At 37.7% G+C, this 23608-nt stretch overlaps 2 protein-coding genes across 2 annotated transcripts in view; one reads left to right on the top strand and one right to left on the bottom strand.

The window, feature by feature from the left end:
* Positions 1–19113, bottom strand: LOC125680302 (putative protein-lysine deacylase ABHD14B). The gene is made up of 5 exons (XM_048919771.2): positions 19007–19113; positions 9818–10052; positions 5803–5965; positions 1372–1610; positions 1–988 (listed from the first exon to the last, which is right to left on the bottom strand). Exons 2-5 carry the CDS (start codon positions 10037–10039, stop codon positions 797–799), a joined length of 816 nt encoding a protein of 271 aa, XP_048775728.1. The 5' UTR covers positions 10040–10052; positions 19007–19113; the 3' UTR covers positions 1–796.
* Positions 19108–23608, top strand: part of LOC125680301 (serine/threonine-protein phosphatase 2A activator-like) — a 19446-nt gene continuing 14945 nt past the window's right edge. Inside the window, exon 1 of the mRNA XM_048919770.2 lies at positions 19108–19247. Coding sequence (XP_048775727.2) covers positions 19223–19247 — 25 coding nt within the window. The 5' untranslated portion in view covers positions 19108–19222. The remainder of the gene's footprint in view (positions 19248–23608) is intronic.

Consider the following 23608-nt stretch of genomic DNA (forward strand, 5'->3'; position numbering starts at 1 on the left):
TTTTCATGAATATCTTTATGTGAAGTAAATACCAGTAACTAGAATACTATGTACGGTGATGCATTCGATGCAGTAAACTTGCAAAAAGGTTACTTTCAAGTGATTTCAAAATTATGCATACACACTAATAAAAGACAAATACATAGAACACATTTAATCACTGAACATCATTTTTAACATGTGTACATATCATAAAACAGATAATATACTACTGCACTGGATATCGTTTTTCTGTACATTTGTAGCTTTGCACAAAACTTCTCCAAAACTACATAACTCCTTTAGATTTTGAGAACTAAATATATTAAAATTTTAAGAGTTTAAAGCACTTGGATTCACATGACATTTCTTGAAATGTAAATGTCTCAAATGTTTATACCATAGAGTTGTTAAAAACAAAATGAAATTCTTCTTCAATGTATATATACCTCTCCTTTTTAATACAACTGCCTAAAAATATATAACAAACACACTCTTTCTTACAGTAACCATAAGCATGCAGGATTCAAAATCATTATATCACTGTAACTTCATTCAGCAGGCATCTTGAAAGTTTGGGGGAAAAAAAAGATCATACTGTTTACACAATCAATTGTTAAATCTTGACCTTGAAAAATACACTGAAAAATTTACACAGAATGCAATTTAAGCATGAAATACACAAGAAAAATTGAGCACCAGCAATCCAGAACACAGACTACTAAAAATAAAAAAAAATCAAACTTGCACCATGAAACAAAAGAAAATAATGATCATACCCTCCCCAAGACCCAAGAATGTCTCCCTTTTAATGAAATCAGTTATCACTGCTCAGACTAAGAAGGAACTTGTACAAGATGAGATGAAACTCTTCTGGTTTGTCTATCCATGCTGCGTGGCCTGCCCCTTTTATCATGTTGAGTTTACTGTTAGGCAGGTTCTTTAAATTTTTAGTAGAGACTGGACCAATCGTTTGGTCATTCTCTCCATAGACAATGGCAGATGGAATCTGGAACAGACGTGTTTTGAAAATCAAATTTGAACTGTGATTATATCTATCTACACATAAAGGGAAGTATCTCTTGGCCGAATATATGTGCATTACTTTTAATGCAGTCATGGAAAACTGATAAAGCATAATTTGACAAATTTTGATCTTATCAGTAGGTAAAATTTCAAAGGGAGTGTTGTTCTACCAAGTATTAGTGATGTCATAAAAAGGTAATACAGGCTGGACTGGCTTATTCATTTCCAATTCAATAAATGAGTTGGCTAATCTCTGTCTTTATAAAACTGAAACAAAGAAATTTTATTTTGACAAATCTACCATTATTATACATCACGCTGTAACAACCCCATGGGAGTCATTAACTGATCAATCTGAAAACTTACTGGGAGATTTTTGTACTGCTCTGGGGTGAACTCCTTTGTGTGTACTGGTGCTACAGGGACAAACCCTCTGGAGCGCTGTTTTACAGCTGAAGGGTCCTTGAAGAGATAAGGTAGAGAGTAGCTCCCACTCATAGACGGACTGATAATGACTGGGGATTTCAATTTCAGGGTAGAAATCAGTTTCTCCAAAAACATTCCCTTGTCTCCGACATCAGTCTTCTCACTTTGAGTCTTACCTCCTACAAAATGTATCACATAATTTTTCAAATATTACGACTGTATTTTACGTAATTTTTGCTGAATATATTACATTCACTAAACAGACTCACTGACTATACATGCAAATATTTACATTTCCAGTGTTTTTGCCTTTGATATCTTTACAAATTGTAATGATAGCCATTTCCTCATGAATGCACATTGCAGTTGTAAACAATGTGCAAACGAATTAACCTTCATCAATATAGTACAAAGTGTATGTCTATTATAGTATTTTAATTGCTGGGAATTCTGACAGAAATGAAATTAGAATGTAAAAATCGATTCAATGGCTGGGTTGCTTTAGAATATGTTATAGAGGAATTGGTTACACAAAGTATGTACCATGCTTAAACAAGGTGTGTTTGTGAAACACAAATGCCCCCGATAATGGCCAATTCCAAAGATGGCCAAAGTCACAAGGACAAATATCTTGGTACCAGTAGAAAGATCTTGTCACAAGAAACGCTCATGTGCAATATGAAAGCTCTATAATATTTACCATTTAGAAGATATGACCAATGTCAATTTTTTAAAAAGTAGGTCAAATATCAAGGTCAAAAGGTTTAGTACCAACGGAAAGGTCTTGTCACAAGGAATACTCATATGAAATATCAAAGTTCTAGCTTTTACTGTTCAAATGTTATTAGCAAGGTAAAAGTTTTTAAAAAGTAGGTCAAACTCCAAGGTCAAGGTCACACCTTTATGAAATGCCAAAATACATGAGGGTATGAACTTCAACACTTCCACCGGTATACTTTTAAGAGAGTGCTAACACACTTCGTGCAGTATGCTAGTGTGAAGCATTGCAGTTCATACCCCGAGACGTGTGTATTTTCAAAAATGAAATATGTTTCTTTTCTTAAATGTCTTTCAAATTACACTTAACCATCTGACTAAGGAAAGATGAAATGCCTGCATGACTATTCAGCTGTTTTACAGGAAAATATTGACAATAATTAATATAGTGTAGGACTTCAGACATGAGCAGGGATTGCAAACGTCCATCGAGACTCCCCAATTTTAATTTCTGTGTAATGAGAAGCAGTCACACAGCCAAAGACTGACCATGTCTCTACAGCACCATAAACAAAGCTAGCTCCAATCACCCAGCCAAAGACTGACCATGCCTCTACAACACCACAAACAAAGACTGACCATGCCTCTACAACACACCAAACAAAGACTGACCATGCCTCTACAACACCACAAACAAAGACTGACCATGCCTCTACAACACACCAAACAAAGACTGACCATGCCTCTACAACACACCAAACAAAGACTGACCATGCCTCTACAACACCACAAAGACTGACCATGCCTCTACAACACCACAAACAAAGACTGACCATGCCTCTACAACACACCAAACAAAGACTGACCATGCCTCTACAACACCACAAAGACTGACCATGCCTCTACAACATCACAAACAAAGACTGACCATGCCTCTACAACACCACAAAGACTGACCATGCCTCTACAACACACCAAACAAAGACTGACCATACCTCTACAACACCACAAAGACTGACCATGCCTCTACAACACCACAAAGACTGACAATGCTTCTACAACACCACAAAGACTGACCATGCCTCAACAACACTACAAAGACTGACCATGCCTCTACAACACCACAAAGACTGACCATGCCTCAACAACACTACAAAGACTGACCATGCTTCTACAACACCACAAAGACTGACCATGCCTCTACAACACACCAAACAAAGACTGACCATGCCTGTACAACACCACAAAGACTGACCATGTCTATACAACACTACAAAGACTGACCATGCCTCTACAACACCACAAACAAAGACTGACCATGCCTCTACAACACACCAAACAAAGACTGACCATGCCTCTACAACACCACAAAGACTGACCAAGACTCTACAACACCACAAACAAAGACTGACCATGTCTCTACAACACCACAAAGACTAACCATGCCTCTACAACACACCAAACAAAGACTGACCATACCTCTACAACACACCAAACAAAGACTGACCATGCCTCTACAACATCACAAACAAAGATTGACCATGCCTCTACAACATCACAAACAAAGACTGACCATGCCTCTACAACACCACAAAGACTGACCATGCCTCTACAACACACCAAACAAAGACTGACCATGCCTCTACAACACACCAAACAAAGACTGACCATGCCTCTACAACATCACAAACAAAGACTGACCATGCATCTACAACACACCAAACAAAGACTGACCAAGACTCTACAACACCACAAACAAAGACTGAACATGCCTCTACAACATCACAAAGACTGACCCTGCCTCTAGAACATCACAAACAAAGACTGACCATGCATCTACAACACACCAAACAAAGACTGACCATGCCCCTACAACATCACAAACAAAGACTGACCATGCCTCTACAACATCACAAACAAAGACTGACCATTCCTCTACAACACCACAAACAAATAGTGACCATGCCTCTACAACATCACAAACAAAGACTGACAATGCCTCTACAACACCACAAAGACTGACCATGCCTCAACAACACCACAAAGACTGACCATGCCTCTACAACACCACAAAGACTGACCATGCCTCTACAACACCACAAAGACCAAGACTCTACAACACCACAAAGACTGACCATGCCCCTACAACACCACAAAGACTGACCATGCCTCTACAACACCACAAAGACTGACCATGCCTCTACAACATCACAAACAAAGACTGACCATGCCTCTACAACACCACAAAGACTGACCATGCCTCTACAACACACCAAACAAAGACTGACCATACCTCTACAACACCACAAAGACTGACCATGCCTCTACAACACCACAAAGACTGACAATGCCTCTACAACACCACAAAGACTGACCATGCCTCAACAACACTACAAAGACTGACCATGCCTCTACAACACCACAAAGACTGACCATGCCTCAACAACACTACAAAGACTGACCATGCTTCTACAACACCACAAAGACTGACCAAGACTCTACAACACACCAAACAAAGACTGACCATGCCTGTACAACACCACAAAGACTGACCATGCCTATACAACACTACAAAGACTGACCATGCCTCTACAACACCACAAACAAAGACTGACCATGCCTCTACAACACCACAAACAAAGACTGACCATGCCTCTACAACACCACAAAGACTGGTCATGCCTCTACAACACCACAAAGACTGACCAAGACTCTACAACACCACAAACAAAGACTGGCCATGCCTCTACAACACCACAAAGACTAACCATGCCTCTACAACACACCAAACAAAGACTGACCATACCTCTACAACACACCAAACAAAGACTGACCATGCCTCTACAACATCACAAACAAAGACTGACCATGCCTCTACAACATCACAAACAAAGACTGACCATGCCTCTACAACACCACAAAGACTGACCATGCCTCTACAACACACCAAACAAAGACTGACCATGCCTCTACAACACACCAAACAAAGACTGACCATGCCTCTACAACATCACAAACAAAGACTGACCATGCATCTACAACACACCAAACAAAGACTGACCAAGACTCTACAACACCACAAACAAAGACTGACCATGCCTCTACAACATCACAAAGACTGACCAAGCCTCTACAACACACCAAACAAAGACTGACCATGCCCCTACAACATCACAAACAAAGACTGACCATGCCTCTACAACATCACAAACAAAGACTGACCATTCCTCTACAACACCACAAACAAATAGTGACCATGCCTCTACAACATCACAAACAAAGACTGACAATGCCTCTACAACACCACAAAGACTGACCATGCCTCAACAACACGACAAAGACTGACCATGCCTCTACAACACCACAAAGACTGACCATGCCTCTACAACACCACAAAGACCAAGCCTCTACAACACCACAAAGACTGACCATGCCCCTACAACACCACAAAGACTGACCATGCCTCTACAACACACCAAACAAAGACTGAACATGCCTCTACAACACCACAAAGACTGACCAAGCCTCTACAACATCATATAAGCTAGCTCACATCACCCAGCCAAAGACTGACTATGCCTCTACAACATCACAAAGACTAACTTCTAACAGTCATCAGTCCCTATCTTGCCACTGGAAATAAAACTCTATTACCCTCGGGTAGGTCTACAGCCACTGGATGGTATCCAAGAGCAGAAAATATCCTCAGGGTGTTGATTTTTTCCCAATCCTCTGAAGAAAATGCCTGTCCATGGAGGAAGAGAATATCAGTTACTCCAGGTTGTGAAATGACCTCACGGACAACGATCTGAACACTCTGTAGAATAAAACAAACACAGCTTTTACTTTTTTTGAAAATAATAATAAGATCGAGGCACATGGGCCACAACTCTTGTCTATGCCACAATGAACCTGCAGTTCTTTATTAGAAAATTCTCACCCTTTTCAATCCCATGACAAATATTTTACCCCATATTATGACCCAAACCTAGCCCTATGGGATTATGATTTTACCAAACTTGAATCCACACAACATGGGGATACTTCAAAATCAATATGACTAACATGGCCTTGCTGTTCTGGAGAAGATTTTTTAAAAACATCCCCCTATATTTCCCCATGTATGAGGTCATATTTCATTCCTGGTTTTATACCCCAACTTAACCCCAGGGTCCATGAAAGAAAATTTTCACATCTTGGACATGTTTGCATATCACTGACTTGATTTAGTGTTGCCCTGTTACTCTTAAAAATATTTTCCCCCAAATTTTCTATATATTCTCCAATGTAAAACTGAATATATATATATTATTCAATGTAAAACTGAATTCTTATTGAAGCCCAGTCATGCTTGATAATTAATGAATAATCATGGCCAATGGTTTTGATAACAAAATTTTCAAAGATAATATGTATCCCATATATGTCAAATTTTGATTCCCAGGCTAATGAGGGAGGTTCCAAACTAAACATCTCCCAGGCCACGTTTTGAAGAAACTTCAATCTGCAGTACCTGCATGAGGATGGTTGCATATCAATATGACAAATCATGGACTTGCTGGTCATGAGATGAAGATTTTGAAAAAAAAGTCCTCACACATTGCCATGTAATTATCTGAATCCTTTATAATGAGGCCCCATCCTTAGCCCTCCAGGGCCATGATTTCAATAAACTGGAATCTACTCTACCTGATGATGCTTGCATATCAATATGACTAACATTACTTGAGAAGATTTTTTAAATGACCCCACCCTATTTTTGCATTTGTGTCATTATCTACCATTTGAAGGGGGTATGACCCTTCACCTGAACTAGCTGCAGAACTGTAGCTCTCTGAAAAAATATTTTGACATAAAATATTTTTTCAGAGAGCTACAGTTCTGCAGCTACACCTGAACAAGCTTAAAAGTCTTTCATCCAAGGAAAAACTCTCTTGAGCTTTCAGCTCAGGTGTGCTAAAATGAAAGATATATCACTCGGCATTGAAAAGTTGTGAGCAAGGTTAAAGTTTTAAAATTTGGGTTAAACTTTAAGGCCATGGTCATATGGTCAAACATCATGGCTATGGCATAAAATGAAATTTCTTCCAATAAGGAATCTATATATTAAATATGAAAGTCCTACCCATAATAGTTGAGGAGTAATTGCCTAGGTTAGGTTTTCTTAAAAGTAAGTCAAATTCAAAGGTCAAAGTCACAAGGTCAAACTTTGACACCAAAAGTAAGGTTTTGTCACAATGAATACAAATATGAAATATGAGAGCCCTATCACTCACCATTAAAAACTTATGAGCAAGTTTCAAACACTGGACAATACATAAAATATAACCCCAACCACCCAACTTTAGTCATAGGGGAATAAAAAAAAAAGAATTGAATCAACACAACTTAGAAACATTTGCAATTTGATATGATTTAGTGTGGTCCTGATAATCTTAAAAAGAATTTGTTTCATTTCCTATTCATTCCCATATCAAGACTTGTTCTTGTTTTATGGCCACACCCTACTTCTGGGGTCCCTGAATATTGAACAAATTTAAATTTACACTACATTAAGATGCTTGCATATCAATATGACTAAATCATGGCCCTGCTGTTCTTGAGAAGATTTTTAAAAATGTTTCCCTATATATTCCCATATAAAACTTTGAACTCCTATTGTGGCCCCATCCTACCCCAAGGGGTCATGATTTGAACTTATTTCAAAGTACACTACCTAGGAATGCTTGCATATTATTATGACTAATCATGGCCATACTGTTCTAGAGAAGATTTTTCCTATATATCACCCTAACCCAGGGGACCATAATTTGTATCTGTACTACCTGCGAACGCTCGCATATTCATATGAGTAATAGTGGCCCTATTGTTCTTGAGAAGAAGAATTTTAAAGATTTATCCTATATCGTTATCCTCTTCATGTTAGGTAACACATAAGGCTTCCGACAGGGTCCACCAACCAGCTCTGTCCTTTGCCTTTCTTTCAAATTCACCCCAACTGTATCCCAACTCTTTCATCTCCCTTCAAGCGTCCTCCTCCATGTACCCTTTGGCCTTCCTTTTGCCAACCGGTGTCCACCTCAGTGCTCTTTTTACATGCCTGGTGTTATCCATTCTTAGTATATGTCCTGTAAATCTCCACCTTCTCTTCTTAATTTCATCATTGATGTTATTGATTCCTATTCTTTCTTTGAGTTTGATGTTCGATACTCTGTCCATTTGATGTTCATGATCTTCCTTAGTAGCCTGCCTTCTACTCCTCTCAGTTTCCTTTCAATTTCCCTGTTTGTTCTCCATGTTTCTGCGCCGTATAGCAAAACTGATCTTATGTTGCTTTTATATAACCTTATCTTTGTCTTGTAGGATATTTTTCTCGACTTCCAGATGTTGGACAGTTTATTAAAGGCTGATATTGCTTTCCCTATTCTAATATTCACTTCTTTCATCACTTCTCCACCACTACTAAGAGTGCTGCCAAGATAACAAAAATCTGATACCTCTTCAATTGGCTGTCCATCCATGACGATGTTACTTGTGTTACGGCAGTTGATCTTCATGATTTTGGTCTTTTTGTCATTTATTTTTAGTCCTATTTTCTTTGCTACTTCACTTATATCATCAGATTTCATTTGCATGTGTTGGTATGTGTGTGAAAACAGACTAATGTCGTCAGCAAAGTCCATGTCCTTCCATGTGTTCGTTAATCCCCTTTGAATGCCTCTTGGTTCTTTTGTTATCCTATATATTTCCATGTAAAACTTTGACCCCTATTATGGCCGGATTGACCCCACCCTACCCCTTGGGGCTATGATTTGAACAATCTTAAATCTACACTATGTCAGAAAGCTTTCATGAAAGTTTCAACTTTTCTAGCCCAGTGGTTCTGTAGAAGAAGGTTTTTAAATGACCCCACCCTGTTTATGCATTTCATTTCCCCTTTGGAGAGAGCATAGCCGGAACAAAATGAATCATCATTTCCTAAGGATAATTTCTGCCAAGTTTGTTTGAATTTGGCCCAGTTAGTGGTTCCTTAGAGGATTGCAATAAATGATACCACAACACTTCTACTAATTCTTAATTATCTCCACTCCAAAAAGGGCATGACACTTCATTTAAACAAGCTTGAATCCCCTTTACCCAAGCAATTTTTGTGGCAAGTTAAGGTGATATTAGCCTTGTGGTTTCTGAGGGATGACATTAGCCTTGTGGTTCTTGAGAAGAAGTCAAAAATGTTAAAAATTTACATACAAACAGACAGATGGACTGATGATTCATGGACAAAATGTAATCAGAAAAGCTAACTTGAGCTTTCAACTCATGTGAGCTTAAAATATGGAATATAGACTATTCCTTCCAGTTACTTTATCTGTGATGTTTCATCTTGAAACCAAAAGGAAACCAGATCTTTAATTTATAATGCATGATATCATTTTAAAAACAGAACTGTAATTTCAATCTTACACAAATGGATTTTTAAAATGACTAAAATTGACCTTGAAACTAAACAGAAACCAAGATTTTCAAGCAAAATATAATTCATTAAAGTTTGACAATAAGAAATCCAACTTAAATCTTGTACACAAAATATATAGTAATAAAAAATTAAATCCTGATTTTAAAAAACCCATACTCTTCAAAACCTTTACTCTGGGTAAAAAATGCTACAAACCTTGCCATCCTTCAACTCAACTTTAACCTTGTAGTTTTCAACTTTCAAAGTTTTGGCATGGTCGAGGGCATCCTGTGGGATCTTGCTCATTTCTTCCCTCTTTTCGTCAAACTTCAGAAAAGTGCCAATGTATTTGTAGTTTTTGAATATGACAATCCCGACAATGATAGAGAAGATAACTAGGATCAAAGTTTTGTTGACGTGAATGCCGGAGGGACTCATTTACATATCTAATCTGAAAGATAACACATGAACTATAATCTCTAAGTGGATTAAATAAACACAATAAATAATCTTTTTTTTCAGGAACAGATATGATAAAATAAAGATTGAAACAATCTCTAGAATATCATTATTTCACAACTAAAGTTCTGAACATGCAAGGTTCACAGACTTGAGAAAAATGTTATAATGTTAGAGCATGCATGACCTTGAATTGGTATGATGTAAACATTGTATTATTTCACATCACACCTTAGACTCTGTTAAAGGCCGTACCATGTGAGAGGTTATCTTGTAAGGCAGCATTTCATAAAGAGGCAGTTTGTAACCTGGTGTCATATTAAAGAAGGTTCCTTATAAGGTGGCACCTTGTAAGATGGTACCTTGCATTTAAGGCTTTTGCCCTGAAAGGAGGTATCTTATAAGGTGGTATCTTATGCCTCGTTCACACGGATGCGCATTAAATTAATTCGAATTAAATAGCGTTCACACGGCGGTAATATTTAATGCGAAGTAAACTAATGCGCATTAAATTCGTATGCATCTCTATTAAAGGGTGCGCGAAATAAATTAAAGAATAGACTATGTTATTGAAAATTATTTTTATAGATATTTTAATGAATATTGTGTAGATCTATACATAATTCTTTGTTCAAAACGCTATATAGGCCTACATGTAGTATACAATTTAGGCCTACATACATAATTCTGATCTACACATAAGGAGTTTTTTGTCGTGTTTATTTATATGTTCCCAAGAAATTACTTGTTATTTCCTCCGACAACCAGCATTCAATCTAGACAATATATTGTTTCTTCATGGGCACAATTTTAAACTTCGGAACGTCTTTTTCACCATTCCGCTGACTACTGTTATGACGTAATTTTTAATTACTAATACGTATTATAAGTCTACTATGACGTCATATGGTATAAAAATAAACAATGAGCGGCATATGTTTTAAAAAATGTAAAAAAGAAAATCATATTATCACTATTTTAAAACATTGTTGTCGTATTTAAAAACAATTCCTTCCACATGTATTACTCAGTATGCCTATGCAGAGCACAAATTTACGTCTGACATTATCTAATGACATGCTGTTTGTACATGTTTTTAGTGATTATTATCATTTTGCTTAGTTTTTCGTACAAAACTAACATTAATATATATAGCTGACCATGGGTATGATGCATGTGACCCAAATTGGCCATTACGCATGCGTCTACATTTAATTCGAATTAGCTTCGCTTAGCGTTCACACGGATTAATTCGCGACGTCAATTTTAATTCGAAGTAAACTAATGCGCATTAAAATCTCCGTGTGAACGCAGTTCAGATTTAATTCGCATTAACTTACGTTTAATGCAAATTAAATTCTTTGTGTGAACGAGGCATTATAAGGAGGTATCTTATAAGGTGGTATCTTATAAGGTGGTACCTTGAAGGACGGCACCTTGAAGAGTTGGTACCCTCTTGTAAGGACTGAGGTACCCTACTGAGAATGATGAATTCCACTGTGCATGTATTTACCTGCCATACAGCTATACATGTATTTTGGTTGATGAGGCATTGCTAAAAAACCTAAATACATCACACTCAGCCTCTTAATTATAAATATGTTGTTTTCAGTGATTATGAAACCTAATGGCATATCACCATGAGACACTGGCATATTACTGGCTGCGACACTGGTGTATTACTGATACACTGGTGCATTACTGATACACTGGTGCATTACTGAGACACTGGTGTATTACTGACACTGACTGAGACACTGGTGTGCTACTGAGACACTGGTGTATTACTGAGACACTGGTGTATTACTGAGACACTGGCGTATTACTGAGACACTGGTGTATTACTGAGACAATGGTATATTACTGAGACAATGGTATATCACTGAGACACTGGTGTATTACTGAGACACTGGTGTATTACTGACTGAGACACTGGTGTATTATTGATACACTGGTATATTAATGAGACACTGGTATATTACTGAGACACTGGCATATTACTGAGACACTGGTGTATTACTGAGACACTGGTGTATTATTGAGACACTGGTGTATTACTGACTGAGACACTGGTATATTACTGAGACACTGGTATATTAATGAGACACTGGTATATTACTGAGACACTGGCATATTACTGAGACACTGGTGTATTACTGAGACACTGGCATATTACTGAGACACTGGTGTATTACTGAGACACTGGTGTATTACTGACTGAGACACTGGTGTATTACTGAGACACTGGCATATTACTGAGACACTGGCATATTACTGAAACATTGGTGCATTACTGAGACACTGACATATTACTGAGACACTGGTGTATTACTGAGACACTGGTATATTACTGAGACACTGGTGAATTACTGAGACACTGGTGTATTACTGAGACACTGGCATATTACTGAGACACTGGCATATTACTGAGACACTGGTGTATTACTGAGACACTGGTGCATAACTGAGACACTGGTGTATTACTGAGACAATGGTATATTACTGAGACACTGGCATATTACTGAGACACTGGTGCATTACTGAAACACTGACATATTACTGAGACACTGGTGCATTAATGAGACACTGGTGCATAACTGAGACACTGGTGTATTACTGACACTGGCATATTACTGAGACACTGGTGTATTACTGAGACACTGGCATATTACTGAGACACTGGTGTATTACTGAGACACTGGTGTATTACTGAGACACTGGTATATTACTGAGACACTGGTATATTACTGAGACACTGGTGCATTACTGAGACACTGGTGCATTACTGAGACACTGGTGTATTACTGAGACACTGGCATATTACTGAGACATTGATGCATTAATGAGACACTGGTGCATAACTGAGACACTGGTGTATTACTGAGACACTGGCATATTACTGAGACACTGGCATATTACTGAGACACTGGTGTATTACTGAGACACTGGTGCATAACTGAGACACTGGTGTATTACTGAGACAATGGTATATTACTGAGACACTGGCATATTACTGAGACACTGGTGTATTACTGAGACACTGGCATATTACTGAGACACTGGTGTATTGCTGAGACACTGGCATATTACTGAGACACTGGCATATTACTGAGACACTGGTGTATTACTGAGACACTGGTGCATTACTGAGACACTGACATATTACTGAGACACTGGTGCATTAATGAGACACTGGTGCATAACTGAGACACTGGTGTATTACTGAGACACTGGCATATTACTGAGACACTGGCATATTACTGAGACACTGGTGTATTACTGAGACACTGGTGCATAACTGAGACACTTGTGTATTACTGAGACAATGGTATATTACTGAGACACTGGCATATTACTGAGACACTGGTGCATTACTGAAACACTGACATATTACTGAGACACTGGTGCATTAATGAGACACTGGTGCATAACTGAGACACTGGTGTATTACTGAGACACTGGCATATTACTGAGACACTGCTGTATTACTGAGACACTGGTGTATTACTGAGACACTGGTGTATTACTGACTGAGACACTGGTATATTACTGAGACACTGGTATATTAATGAGACACTGGTATATTACTGAGACACTGGCATATTACTGAGACACTGGTGTATTACTGAGACACTGGCATATTACTGAGACACTGGTGTATTACTGAGACACTGGTGTATTACTGACTGAGACACTGGTGTATTACTGATACACTGGTGTATTACTGAAACATTGGTGCATTACTGAGACACTGACATATTACTGAGACACTGGTGTATTACTGAGACACTGGTATATTACTGAGACACTGGTGCATTACTGAGACACTGGTGTATTACTGAGACACTGGCATATTACTGAGACACTGGCATATTACTGAGACACTGGTGTATTACTGAGACACTGGTGCATAACTGAGACACTGGTGTATTACTGAGACAATGGTATATTACTGAGACACTGGCATATTACTGAGACACTGGTGCATTACTGAAACACTGACATATTACTGAGACACTGGTGCATTAATGAGACACTGGTGCATAACTGAGACACTGGTGTATTACTGAGACACTGGCATATTACTGAGACACTGGTGTATTACTGAGACACTGGCATATTACTGAGACACTGGTGTATTACTGAGACACTGGTGTATTACTGAGACACTGGTATATTACTGAGACACTGGTATATTACTGAGACACTGGTGCATTACTGAGACACTGGTGCATTACTGAGACACTGGTGTATTACTGAAACACTGGTGCATTACTGAGACACTGACATATTACTGAGACATTGATGCATTAATGAGACACTGGTGCATAACTGAGACACTGGTGTATTACTGAGACACTGGCATATTACTGAGACACTGGCATATTACTGAGACACTGGTGTATTACTGAGACACTGGTGCATAACTGAGACACTGGTGTATTACTGAGACAATGGTATATTACTGAGACACTGGCATATTACTGAGACACTGGTGTATTACTGAGACACTGGCATATTACTGAGACACTGGTGTATTGCTGAGACACTGGCATATTACTGAGTCACTGGCATATTACTGAGACACTGGTGTATTACTGAGACACTGGTGCATTACTGAGACACTGACATATTACTGAGACACTGGTGCATTAATGAGACACTGGTGCATAACTGAGACACTGGTGTATTACTGAGACACTGGCATATTACTGAGACACTGGCATATTACTGAGACACTGGTGTATTACTGAGACACTGGTGCATAACTGAGACACTTGTGTATTACTGAGACAATGGTATATTACTGAGACACTGGCATATTACTGAGACACTGGTGCATTACTGAAACACTGACATATTACTGAGACACTGGTGCATTAATGAGACACTGGTGCATAACTGAGACACTGGTGTATTACTGAGACACTGGCATATTACTGAGACACTGGTGTATTACTGAGACACTGGCATATTACTGAGACACTGGTGTATTACTGAGACACTGGTGTATTACTGAGACACTGGTATATTACTGAGACACTGGTATATTACTGAGACACTGGTGCATTACTGAGACACTGGTGCATTACTGAGACACTGGTGTATTACTGAAACACTGGTGCATTACTGAGACACTGACATATTACTGAGACATTGGTGCATTAATGAGACACTGGTGCATAACTGAGACACTGGTGTATTACTGAGACACTGGCATATTACTGAGACACTGGCATATTACTGAGACACTGGTGTATTACTGAGACACTGGTGCATAACTGAGACACTGGTGTATTACTGAGACAATGGTATATTACTGAGACACTGGCATATTACTGAGACACTGGTGTATTACTGAGACACTGGTGTATTACTGAGACACTGGTGTATTACTGAGACACTGGTGTATTACTGAGACACTGGTGCATTACTGAGACACTGGTGTATTACTGAGACACTGGTGTATTACTGAGACACTGGCATATTACTGAGACACTGGTGTATTACTGACTGAGACACTGGTGTATTACTGAGACACTGGTGTATTACTGAGACATTGGTATATTACTGAGACATTGGTGCATTACTGAGACACTAGTGTATTACTGAGACACTGGTATATTACTGAGACATTGGTGCATTACTGAGACACTGGTGTATTACTGATACTGAGACACTGGTGTATTACTGATACTGAGACACTGGTGTATTACTGAGACACTGGTGTATTACTGAGACACTGGCATATTACTGAGACACTGGTGCATTACTGAGACACTGGTGTATTACTGACTGAGACACTGGCGTATTACTGAGACATTGGTATAATACTGAGACATTGGTGCATTACTGAGACACTGGTGTATTACTGAGACACTGGTATATTACTGAGACACTGGTGCATTACTGAGACACTGGTGTATTACTGAGACACTGGCATATTACTGAGACACTGGTGTATTACTGAGACACTGGCATATTACTGAGACACTGGTGTATTACTGAGACACTGTGTATTACTGAGACACTGGCGTATTACTGAGACACTGGCGTATTACTGAAACACTGGTGCATTACTGAGACACTGGTGAATTACTGAGACACTGGCATATTACTGAGACAATGGTATACTACTAAGACACTGGTGTATTACTGAGACACTGGTGTATTACTGAGACACTGGTGTACTACTGACTGAGATACTGGTGTATTACTGAGACACTGGTGTATTACTGAGACACTGGTGTATTACTGAGACAATGGTATATTACTGAGACACTGGTGTATTACTGAGACACTGGCATATTACTGAGACACTGGTGCATTACTGAGACACTGGTGTATTACTGAGACACTGGTGTATTACTGAGACACTGACATATTACTGAGACACTGGAGCATTAATGAGACACTGGTGTATTACTGAGACACTGGCATATTACTGAGACACTGGTGTATTACTGAGACACTGGTGTATTACTGAGACACTGGTGCATAACTGAGACACTGGTGTATTACTGAGACACTGGTATATTACTGAGACACTGGTGCATTACTGAGACACTGGTGTATTACTGAGACACTGGTGTATTACTGAGACACTGGTGTATTACTGAGACACTGGCATATTACTGAGACACTGGTGTATTACTGACTGAGACACTGGTGTATTACTGAGACACTGGTATATTACTGAGACACTGGTATATTACTGAGACAATGGTATATTACTGAGACACTGGTATATTACTGAGACACTGGTGTATTACTGACTGAGACACTGGTGTATTACTGAGACACTGGCATATTACTGAGACACTGGTGTATTACTGAGACACTGGCATATTACTGAGACACTGGCGTATTACTGAGACACTAGTGTATTACTGAGACACTGGTGTATTACTGAGACACTGGTGTATTACTGAGTGAGACACTGGTGTATTACTGAGTGAGACACTGGTGTATTACTGAGACACTGGTGTATTACTGAGACACTGGTGTATTACTGAGACACTGGTGTATTACTGAGACACTGGTGTATTACTGAGTGAGACACTGGTGTATTACTGAGACACTGGCGTATTACTGAGACACTGGTGTATTACTGAGACACTGGTGTATTACTGAGTGAGACACTGGTGTATTACTGAGTGAGACACTGGTGTATTACTGAGACACTGGCATATTACTGAGACACTGGTGTATTACTGAGACACTGGTGTATTACTGAGTGAGACACTGGTGTATTACTGAGACACTGGCGTATTACTGAGACACTGGTGTATTACTGATACTGAGACACTGGTGTATTACTGAGACACTGGTGTATTACTGAGACACTAGTGTATTACTGAGTGAGACACTGGTGTTTTACTGAGACATTGGTGTATTACTGAGACACTGGTGTATTACTGACTGAGACACTGGTGTATTACTGAGACACTGGCGTATTACTGAGACACTGGCGTATTACTGAGACACTGGCATATTACTGAGACACTGCTGTATTACTGAGACACTGATGTATTACTGAGACACTGCATGGTGTATTACTGGCTGAGATACTGGCATATTACCAGCTGAGACATCGATGTATTTTTTTCCTTCATATTTTCAATTTTCATATTGCATTATAATCTATTTGTTGAAATTAACCTCCAATTTGAAAGTTATTTTCTCCATCTATGCAGTGATTTTGACATAAATTTTGGCTTTAATGTCCTTAACATTTTAAAAAAAATATTATGGTAGGTTATAATCTTAAGAACAAATTTGCAATAGTATTTTTAGGCTCGCCCCTGGGACATTTTTAAAAAATATGTTTGTTTCCCCTCTCCCAACACTAAATTTCAGAGGGTCAGTAGGTAGGTAAAAAGTTTTTTTAGCCAGCAGAATTTTATTCATTGTGAAATTCCCATGACCATTAACAAAGCCTGATACCAAAACATCATAAAGCACATCATTCCATGTTGCCTTGTCAAACTCGTAAAGTTGGTTTCTTGTGTAAAGTTCTGCTTTGATTGCCTCATTAGCAATTAGGGGAAAGTGTTGATATTTTGGATAGTAGGCCCTACTCCATGTATTTCAAATTACTCATTATCTAACCACTGAACATACACATAATTAAATCATATTGTACATAACGGTTGATTTGACAAGCACTCAGGTTTCATCAGATTTTTTTCTGCTATTTATCCCACACATTAAAACTTAAATAAAGTCAGGTAGAATGTTGGAACTATGGACAATGGTGTTGTTATTTCTGACACATGCCATGGCAAGATCCTCCGATTACTTTATGTTGTACCATTCAGGGAAACCAGTGTTCAGAAGGTAAATATGAAATGGAGGCCATTTGCAATGGCTTCAAAAAATGGCAAACACTTTATTTACTGTGGGATTTACACCATGTAAAGGTAAGAAATGCATGTTTCAATGTGATAGGGAGTTAATAGGATGTCCAAGGCGAAAAGTTGAAGCGGACAAGAAATTCAGTTTAACCCATTTTAATCGCAATAAGTGGCTTAAGTTCAGGCAAAATTTCCTGAATCACTTTGTGTGACACTGGTCTGAGATTCGGAAGAGGTGTCAATCCAAATATCCAGCCTCGACGAATCTCGCTGAGATTAAGTGAAGGGCTGCAAAATTTATCGTTTAGGCTTATCAGCCCTATGCTCGGCGCTTACGGTCTTTGAGCAGGGAGGGGTCTTTTACGTGCCACACCTGCTATGACACGGGGCTTTGATTTTTGCTGCCTCATCCGAAGGACCGTTCTCTTACGACAAGCAAGGGGTACTGGGGACCTAACCCGGATCCCCACGGCCCGGGACGACACTTCACATGAAGTTGAATCGATTTCACATCATAAAACATACTTTTATCTAGAGAATGCTGTCTTAAAAATAAAATGTAGGCATATATCGCTATTATTCATCTTACCAGTGGTCAAAAGATATATTCTGTACAGTTTTCTTTCCCCCTTTTTAAAAAGTGCAACCATGAAAGCGAAAGTACATTCCGAAGCCTTCCGAGTGAGGGTACTTTCGGAAAGTTGTAAAATCACCTGTTTGTGTCGTGTACTGTATATTGTGAAAGATGAGTTTGGGAGACACATAAATGCTACAAACTGACTGACAGACGTTCGTACTTTTAAAAATGGACTCATCATCACCATGTGATGGTAAGTATACAATAAATAGAGGTGTAAGTAAATTAATTTTACTTCAACACGCATTCTGATTAGGCTATGTGTAAAAACTGACCATGGACTTTTGGAGTCTGGATTCGGCCCGTCTGGATTAGCGTTTGCACTGTCACTTACAAAATATAGCCAATAACAGGGGCTCGATTAATTTGTGTTAAGTATATATTATATCTCCAAATCAGGGTCCTTTCAGGCATCACTATATTACTAAGGGGTGGCCCAGTTTTGGATCACATTTTCATTAACGATTGCTGGCGATATAATTTTAATCCAAAAAGATAATTTAAATTTCAGTCTTTTTCTTGTGTAAAGATCAGAAGTTACTCAAATGAAAAAATGAATTATCTGAAAATTGTAAATATCGGTCTACTGAGTTCATAGGTCAGCTCAGTTCCTAATCACAGTGCCAGTTCTGAATCATGGAGATGTTTGAAATGACTGCTGCATCCAAGATAGTGCTATGAAATTGAACGAACATCTAGGCTAGCCCTATGTAGGGATAACAAACTTGTGTTAATTCATACAGTGCATTCGATAGACCTATAAACAGTGGATATCTAGCCTAGCAGGCTGATCGAACATTGACTGATCCGATCCGACATAATCCAAATCTTAAATCTGACAGTATGTCTGTATGTGTTTATTCCGTTTAATTACATGTTTAATTACATGTAAGATATACCTAGTTTCTGTAGAAATAAAAACAATTCCAACACCAGTTTAAATTAATCTTTACATTTTTGATGTTATTCAAAGGTGCATATTTAGGCATAGCCAAAATTGTGGCATTCAAAATTCTCTTAATTATGTCTCCCCTCTTCTAGGGGGAGACATATATTGTTTTTGTACTTTCTGTCTGTCCATCCGTCTATCTGTCACAAAATCTTGTGAACGCTTATCTTCCTATATGGCTTATCAGATAGACTTGAAACTTAGTACAAATTGCTTCATTGCCATTTGTAGATGTGCATATTGTTGGGATGGGAGGATCCAATTATTTTCCTAAAAGTTATAGTGGATCTCTAAGTGGGGTGGAGGATGTTAAAATAGCTCATGAACACTTCTATATGGCTTATCAGATAGACTTTGAAACTTTTTACAATTACCTCAATGCCATTTGCAGATGTGCATATTGTAGGGACAGGAGAATCCAATTGTTTTCCTTAAAATTATAGTGGATCTAAGGGATGGAGGGCATAAAATAGTTTGTGAACACTTCTCCTATATGGCTTATTGGAGTTCATAATATCTCAATAGACATGTTCCTGCTCATGCTTTTTCCTCTATACCTTGCAGTACATTAAGGGGAGGAGGTTTCATTTTGAGCACTTCCAACTTGGGAAGCTGGAGAGACATTTGTTTTTCATTAAAACAATCTCTAGATAACATTAACAATTATCTTTCTCTGAGTCTGTTTATGATTTTGTTAATAAAAGATGTGTTGTTTTCTGACTTATGTTAGCTGAATAGTAATTATCCATGTAATACTGGGATACCAGCCAGATTTCTCAAAGATCGAGCACCTATCATTAAGCTTCCCATTACATTTTTGATAAATTGGTCTATATCGGAAGAAACAGTTCCCGAAGAACTCAAAATTGCCAAAGTTAAACCTCTTCAAGAAAGGTGATAGCGCGCTATTAAAACCAGAAAAGCATTTTAAACATTGTGTCTAAAATTTTAGAAAAAGCAATATACAATCAACTCAAAAGTTTTCTTATTAATAATAGCATTTTATATGACTTTCAATCGGGATTCAAAAGTTCATTTTCTACAGACAGCTGTTTAGTGCATCTCACTGATCATATCGAATCAAAATCGGCTAAAAACCTTTTCACTAGGATTCTTCTTCTTGACCTTCAGAAAGCTTTTGATACAGTTGATCATAAAATACTGTGTAAAGTTGAATGTCATCAACGTTAAATCAATTGAATGGTTTAAATCATATTTATCTGGGAGAAAACAAATTGTAAATGTAAACAATGCAAATTCTGCTCTATGTAATGTTACATGCGGGATGTCTCAAGGCAGTTTACTTGGGCGTCTTTTATTTCTAGTACATGTATATGTGAATGATCTTAGTAGGGATGAAACGATGCATTGCGATGCGGCCGAATCGCGATGTAGTGGTCTCGATTCGATGTTCGATTTATTCGGGGTCTGTTTTGCTTCGATACGGTTCTAAAATCATAACACACATTGCTCTTGATAACAGGGTTTCTGATTAGCCAATGGAATTGAAAATTGCCCAATCAACATACGAGTAAACTTTGCTGTATCAAAATGGACGCAGTCGAGTTGAAAAATGCACCTCCAATGTTTAAATTCTGGGTATGGCGACATTTCGGCTTTAGGACAAGTGAAAAGAGTGTTGCTTTATGTTAAACGCTTTTATATTATGTAGAATTTATTTGCAGAGAACAATAAATACAACGAAACATAAGAAAATCTTAGCATTATAAAGAATTTGGTACATGCTATTGTATCGAATCGAAAATCATCGAATTGAGACTAAAGTGTCGAAAATCGAATCGCATCGAGAAGGTACTGTATCGTTTCACCCCTAGATCTTAGTGCAAGTATTGATCCTGATTGTAAAGTTTTATTATATGCAGATGACACACAGCCATTTTATTTTCTCGTTCTAATACAAACATTATAGCTAAGAAATTATCATTAATGTTAGAAAAATGCCATGGCTGATTGGTGGACAACAAACTCTCACTTCATCTGGGAAAAACTGAAAGTATTTTGTTTGGACCACAACGCAAGCTTAAATCCATCTATAGTCATTCTTTTTCCATAGACTGTAAGGGTATTAAGATAGATTGTAAATCATGTGTCAAATACTTAGGAGTTATTTTGGATAATGTATTATGTGGAGGACAAATCGTTGATGGTATTATTAAAAAAGCAAATCATCGCCTGAAATTCTTAATTATACAGGCATAAATCATGTTTATCTCTATTGTCCAGGAAATCTCTTTGTAATTCTTTAATTCAGTCTCATATTGACTATGCGTGTACATCTTGGTACGATTCGGTTTGACTGTTAAGCTTAAGAAAAAACTACAGATTATTCAAAACAAAGTTATTAGATTTATCTCTTAGAAGTAGTATCAATACTGAAGTATTTGAAAAGCTGGAGTATTTGAACATTATAGCAATAAAGTAAAACAGCTTTGACTGAATCACGTCGAATATTTTTCATGAAAATTGCCCAGATTATTTGAAAAATAATTTTAGAAGAAATTGTTCATCCAGATCAACTACATGTAGCTAGATCAAGTAAGCTCAATATAATTTCTTTTTACCAAGGGTTGAGAAAATGGAATCAGAAACATTTTATTTTAACAGCATCAAAGATTGGAATTGTCTCCCTGATCAAATAAAATGTATAAACAATAAATTTTCATTCAAATCTGCAGTTAGAAAACATTTACTCAATGAAATGAAGAAAACAGCAGATAGTGACTTCTTGTATTATTGATCCACGTTGTCTTGTTCATACATGTACATAGTTATTACAGTTGTTATTTATTCAATTTAAAGCTCTGTATTCCAGCAATTTTCAATACTCAGCACTGTTGAAATGTAAGATATTTAAAAGAATTCTTATGCCGTTATGTGCTTCAAATCAATGTTTTTCAATATCTTTCTTGTTCGCATTATTTTGTTATGTTAATAATAATGATACATTGTGTAGTCATATTATAAGATCAGAAGGACCCCATTGGAAATAAGCCATATGGCTTTCATAGGGATTATATACATTAATTTATTCACTGTGCTCTTAAAGTCAAATAGCTGGTAAAGTTTACCCTTTTATCTTATGTATTTAACAACAACTTTTGTTTTAACTATGTGTTCCTCTGTGATATTGTCTTGTATTTATATTGTATATGTGCCTATATTCCTAAATAAATAAACTGCACTACTATTCAGAAATTATATTGAGCATATCTTCAATATTCCGAGTACCACACTACTGCAGAATATGTAGTCTTGCATTTACATTATTGCTCTCAACGACCTTCATGTCAAAAGAAGTGTTTATCTTCAATGAGCACAAACCCACCATCCTATGTGCCCTGCGGGGGTATTAGTCCTGCTAGGAGAGTTCTATAGTTTCATTTGCTCATAATGCTCTTTAAGTTATTCATACTCATTTTCAAAATAATATTATCTTATTGTACATGTTGTAGTTACATTGTATATAGTCATCTACAGCATGCTTTCAGTTCTGATCGGGTACCAAGATGCAAGTTATGAGTTCACAGCCCATGGATTTAAGGGAATAACTATCTTCTCATTTGTTATTTGACACTTTTAATGTT

The sequence above is a fragment of the Ostrea edulis genome, chromosome 2 (assembly GCF_947568905.1).
Source record: "Ostrea edulis chromosome 2, xbOstEdul1.1, whole genome shotgun sequence".
Taxonomy (NCBI): domain Eukaryota; kingdom Metazoa; phylum Mollusca; class Bivalvia; order Ostreida; family Ostreidae; genus Ostrea; species Ostrea edulis.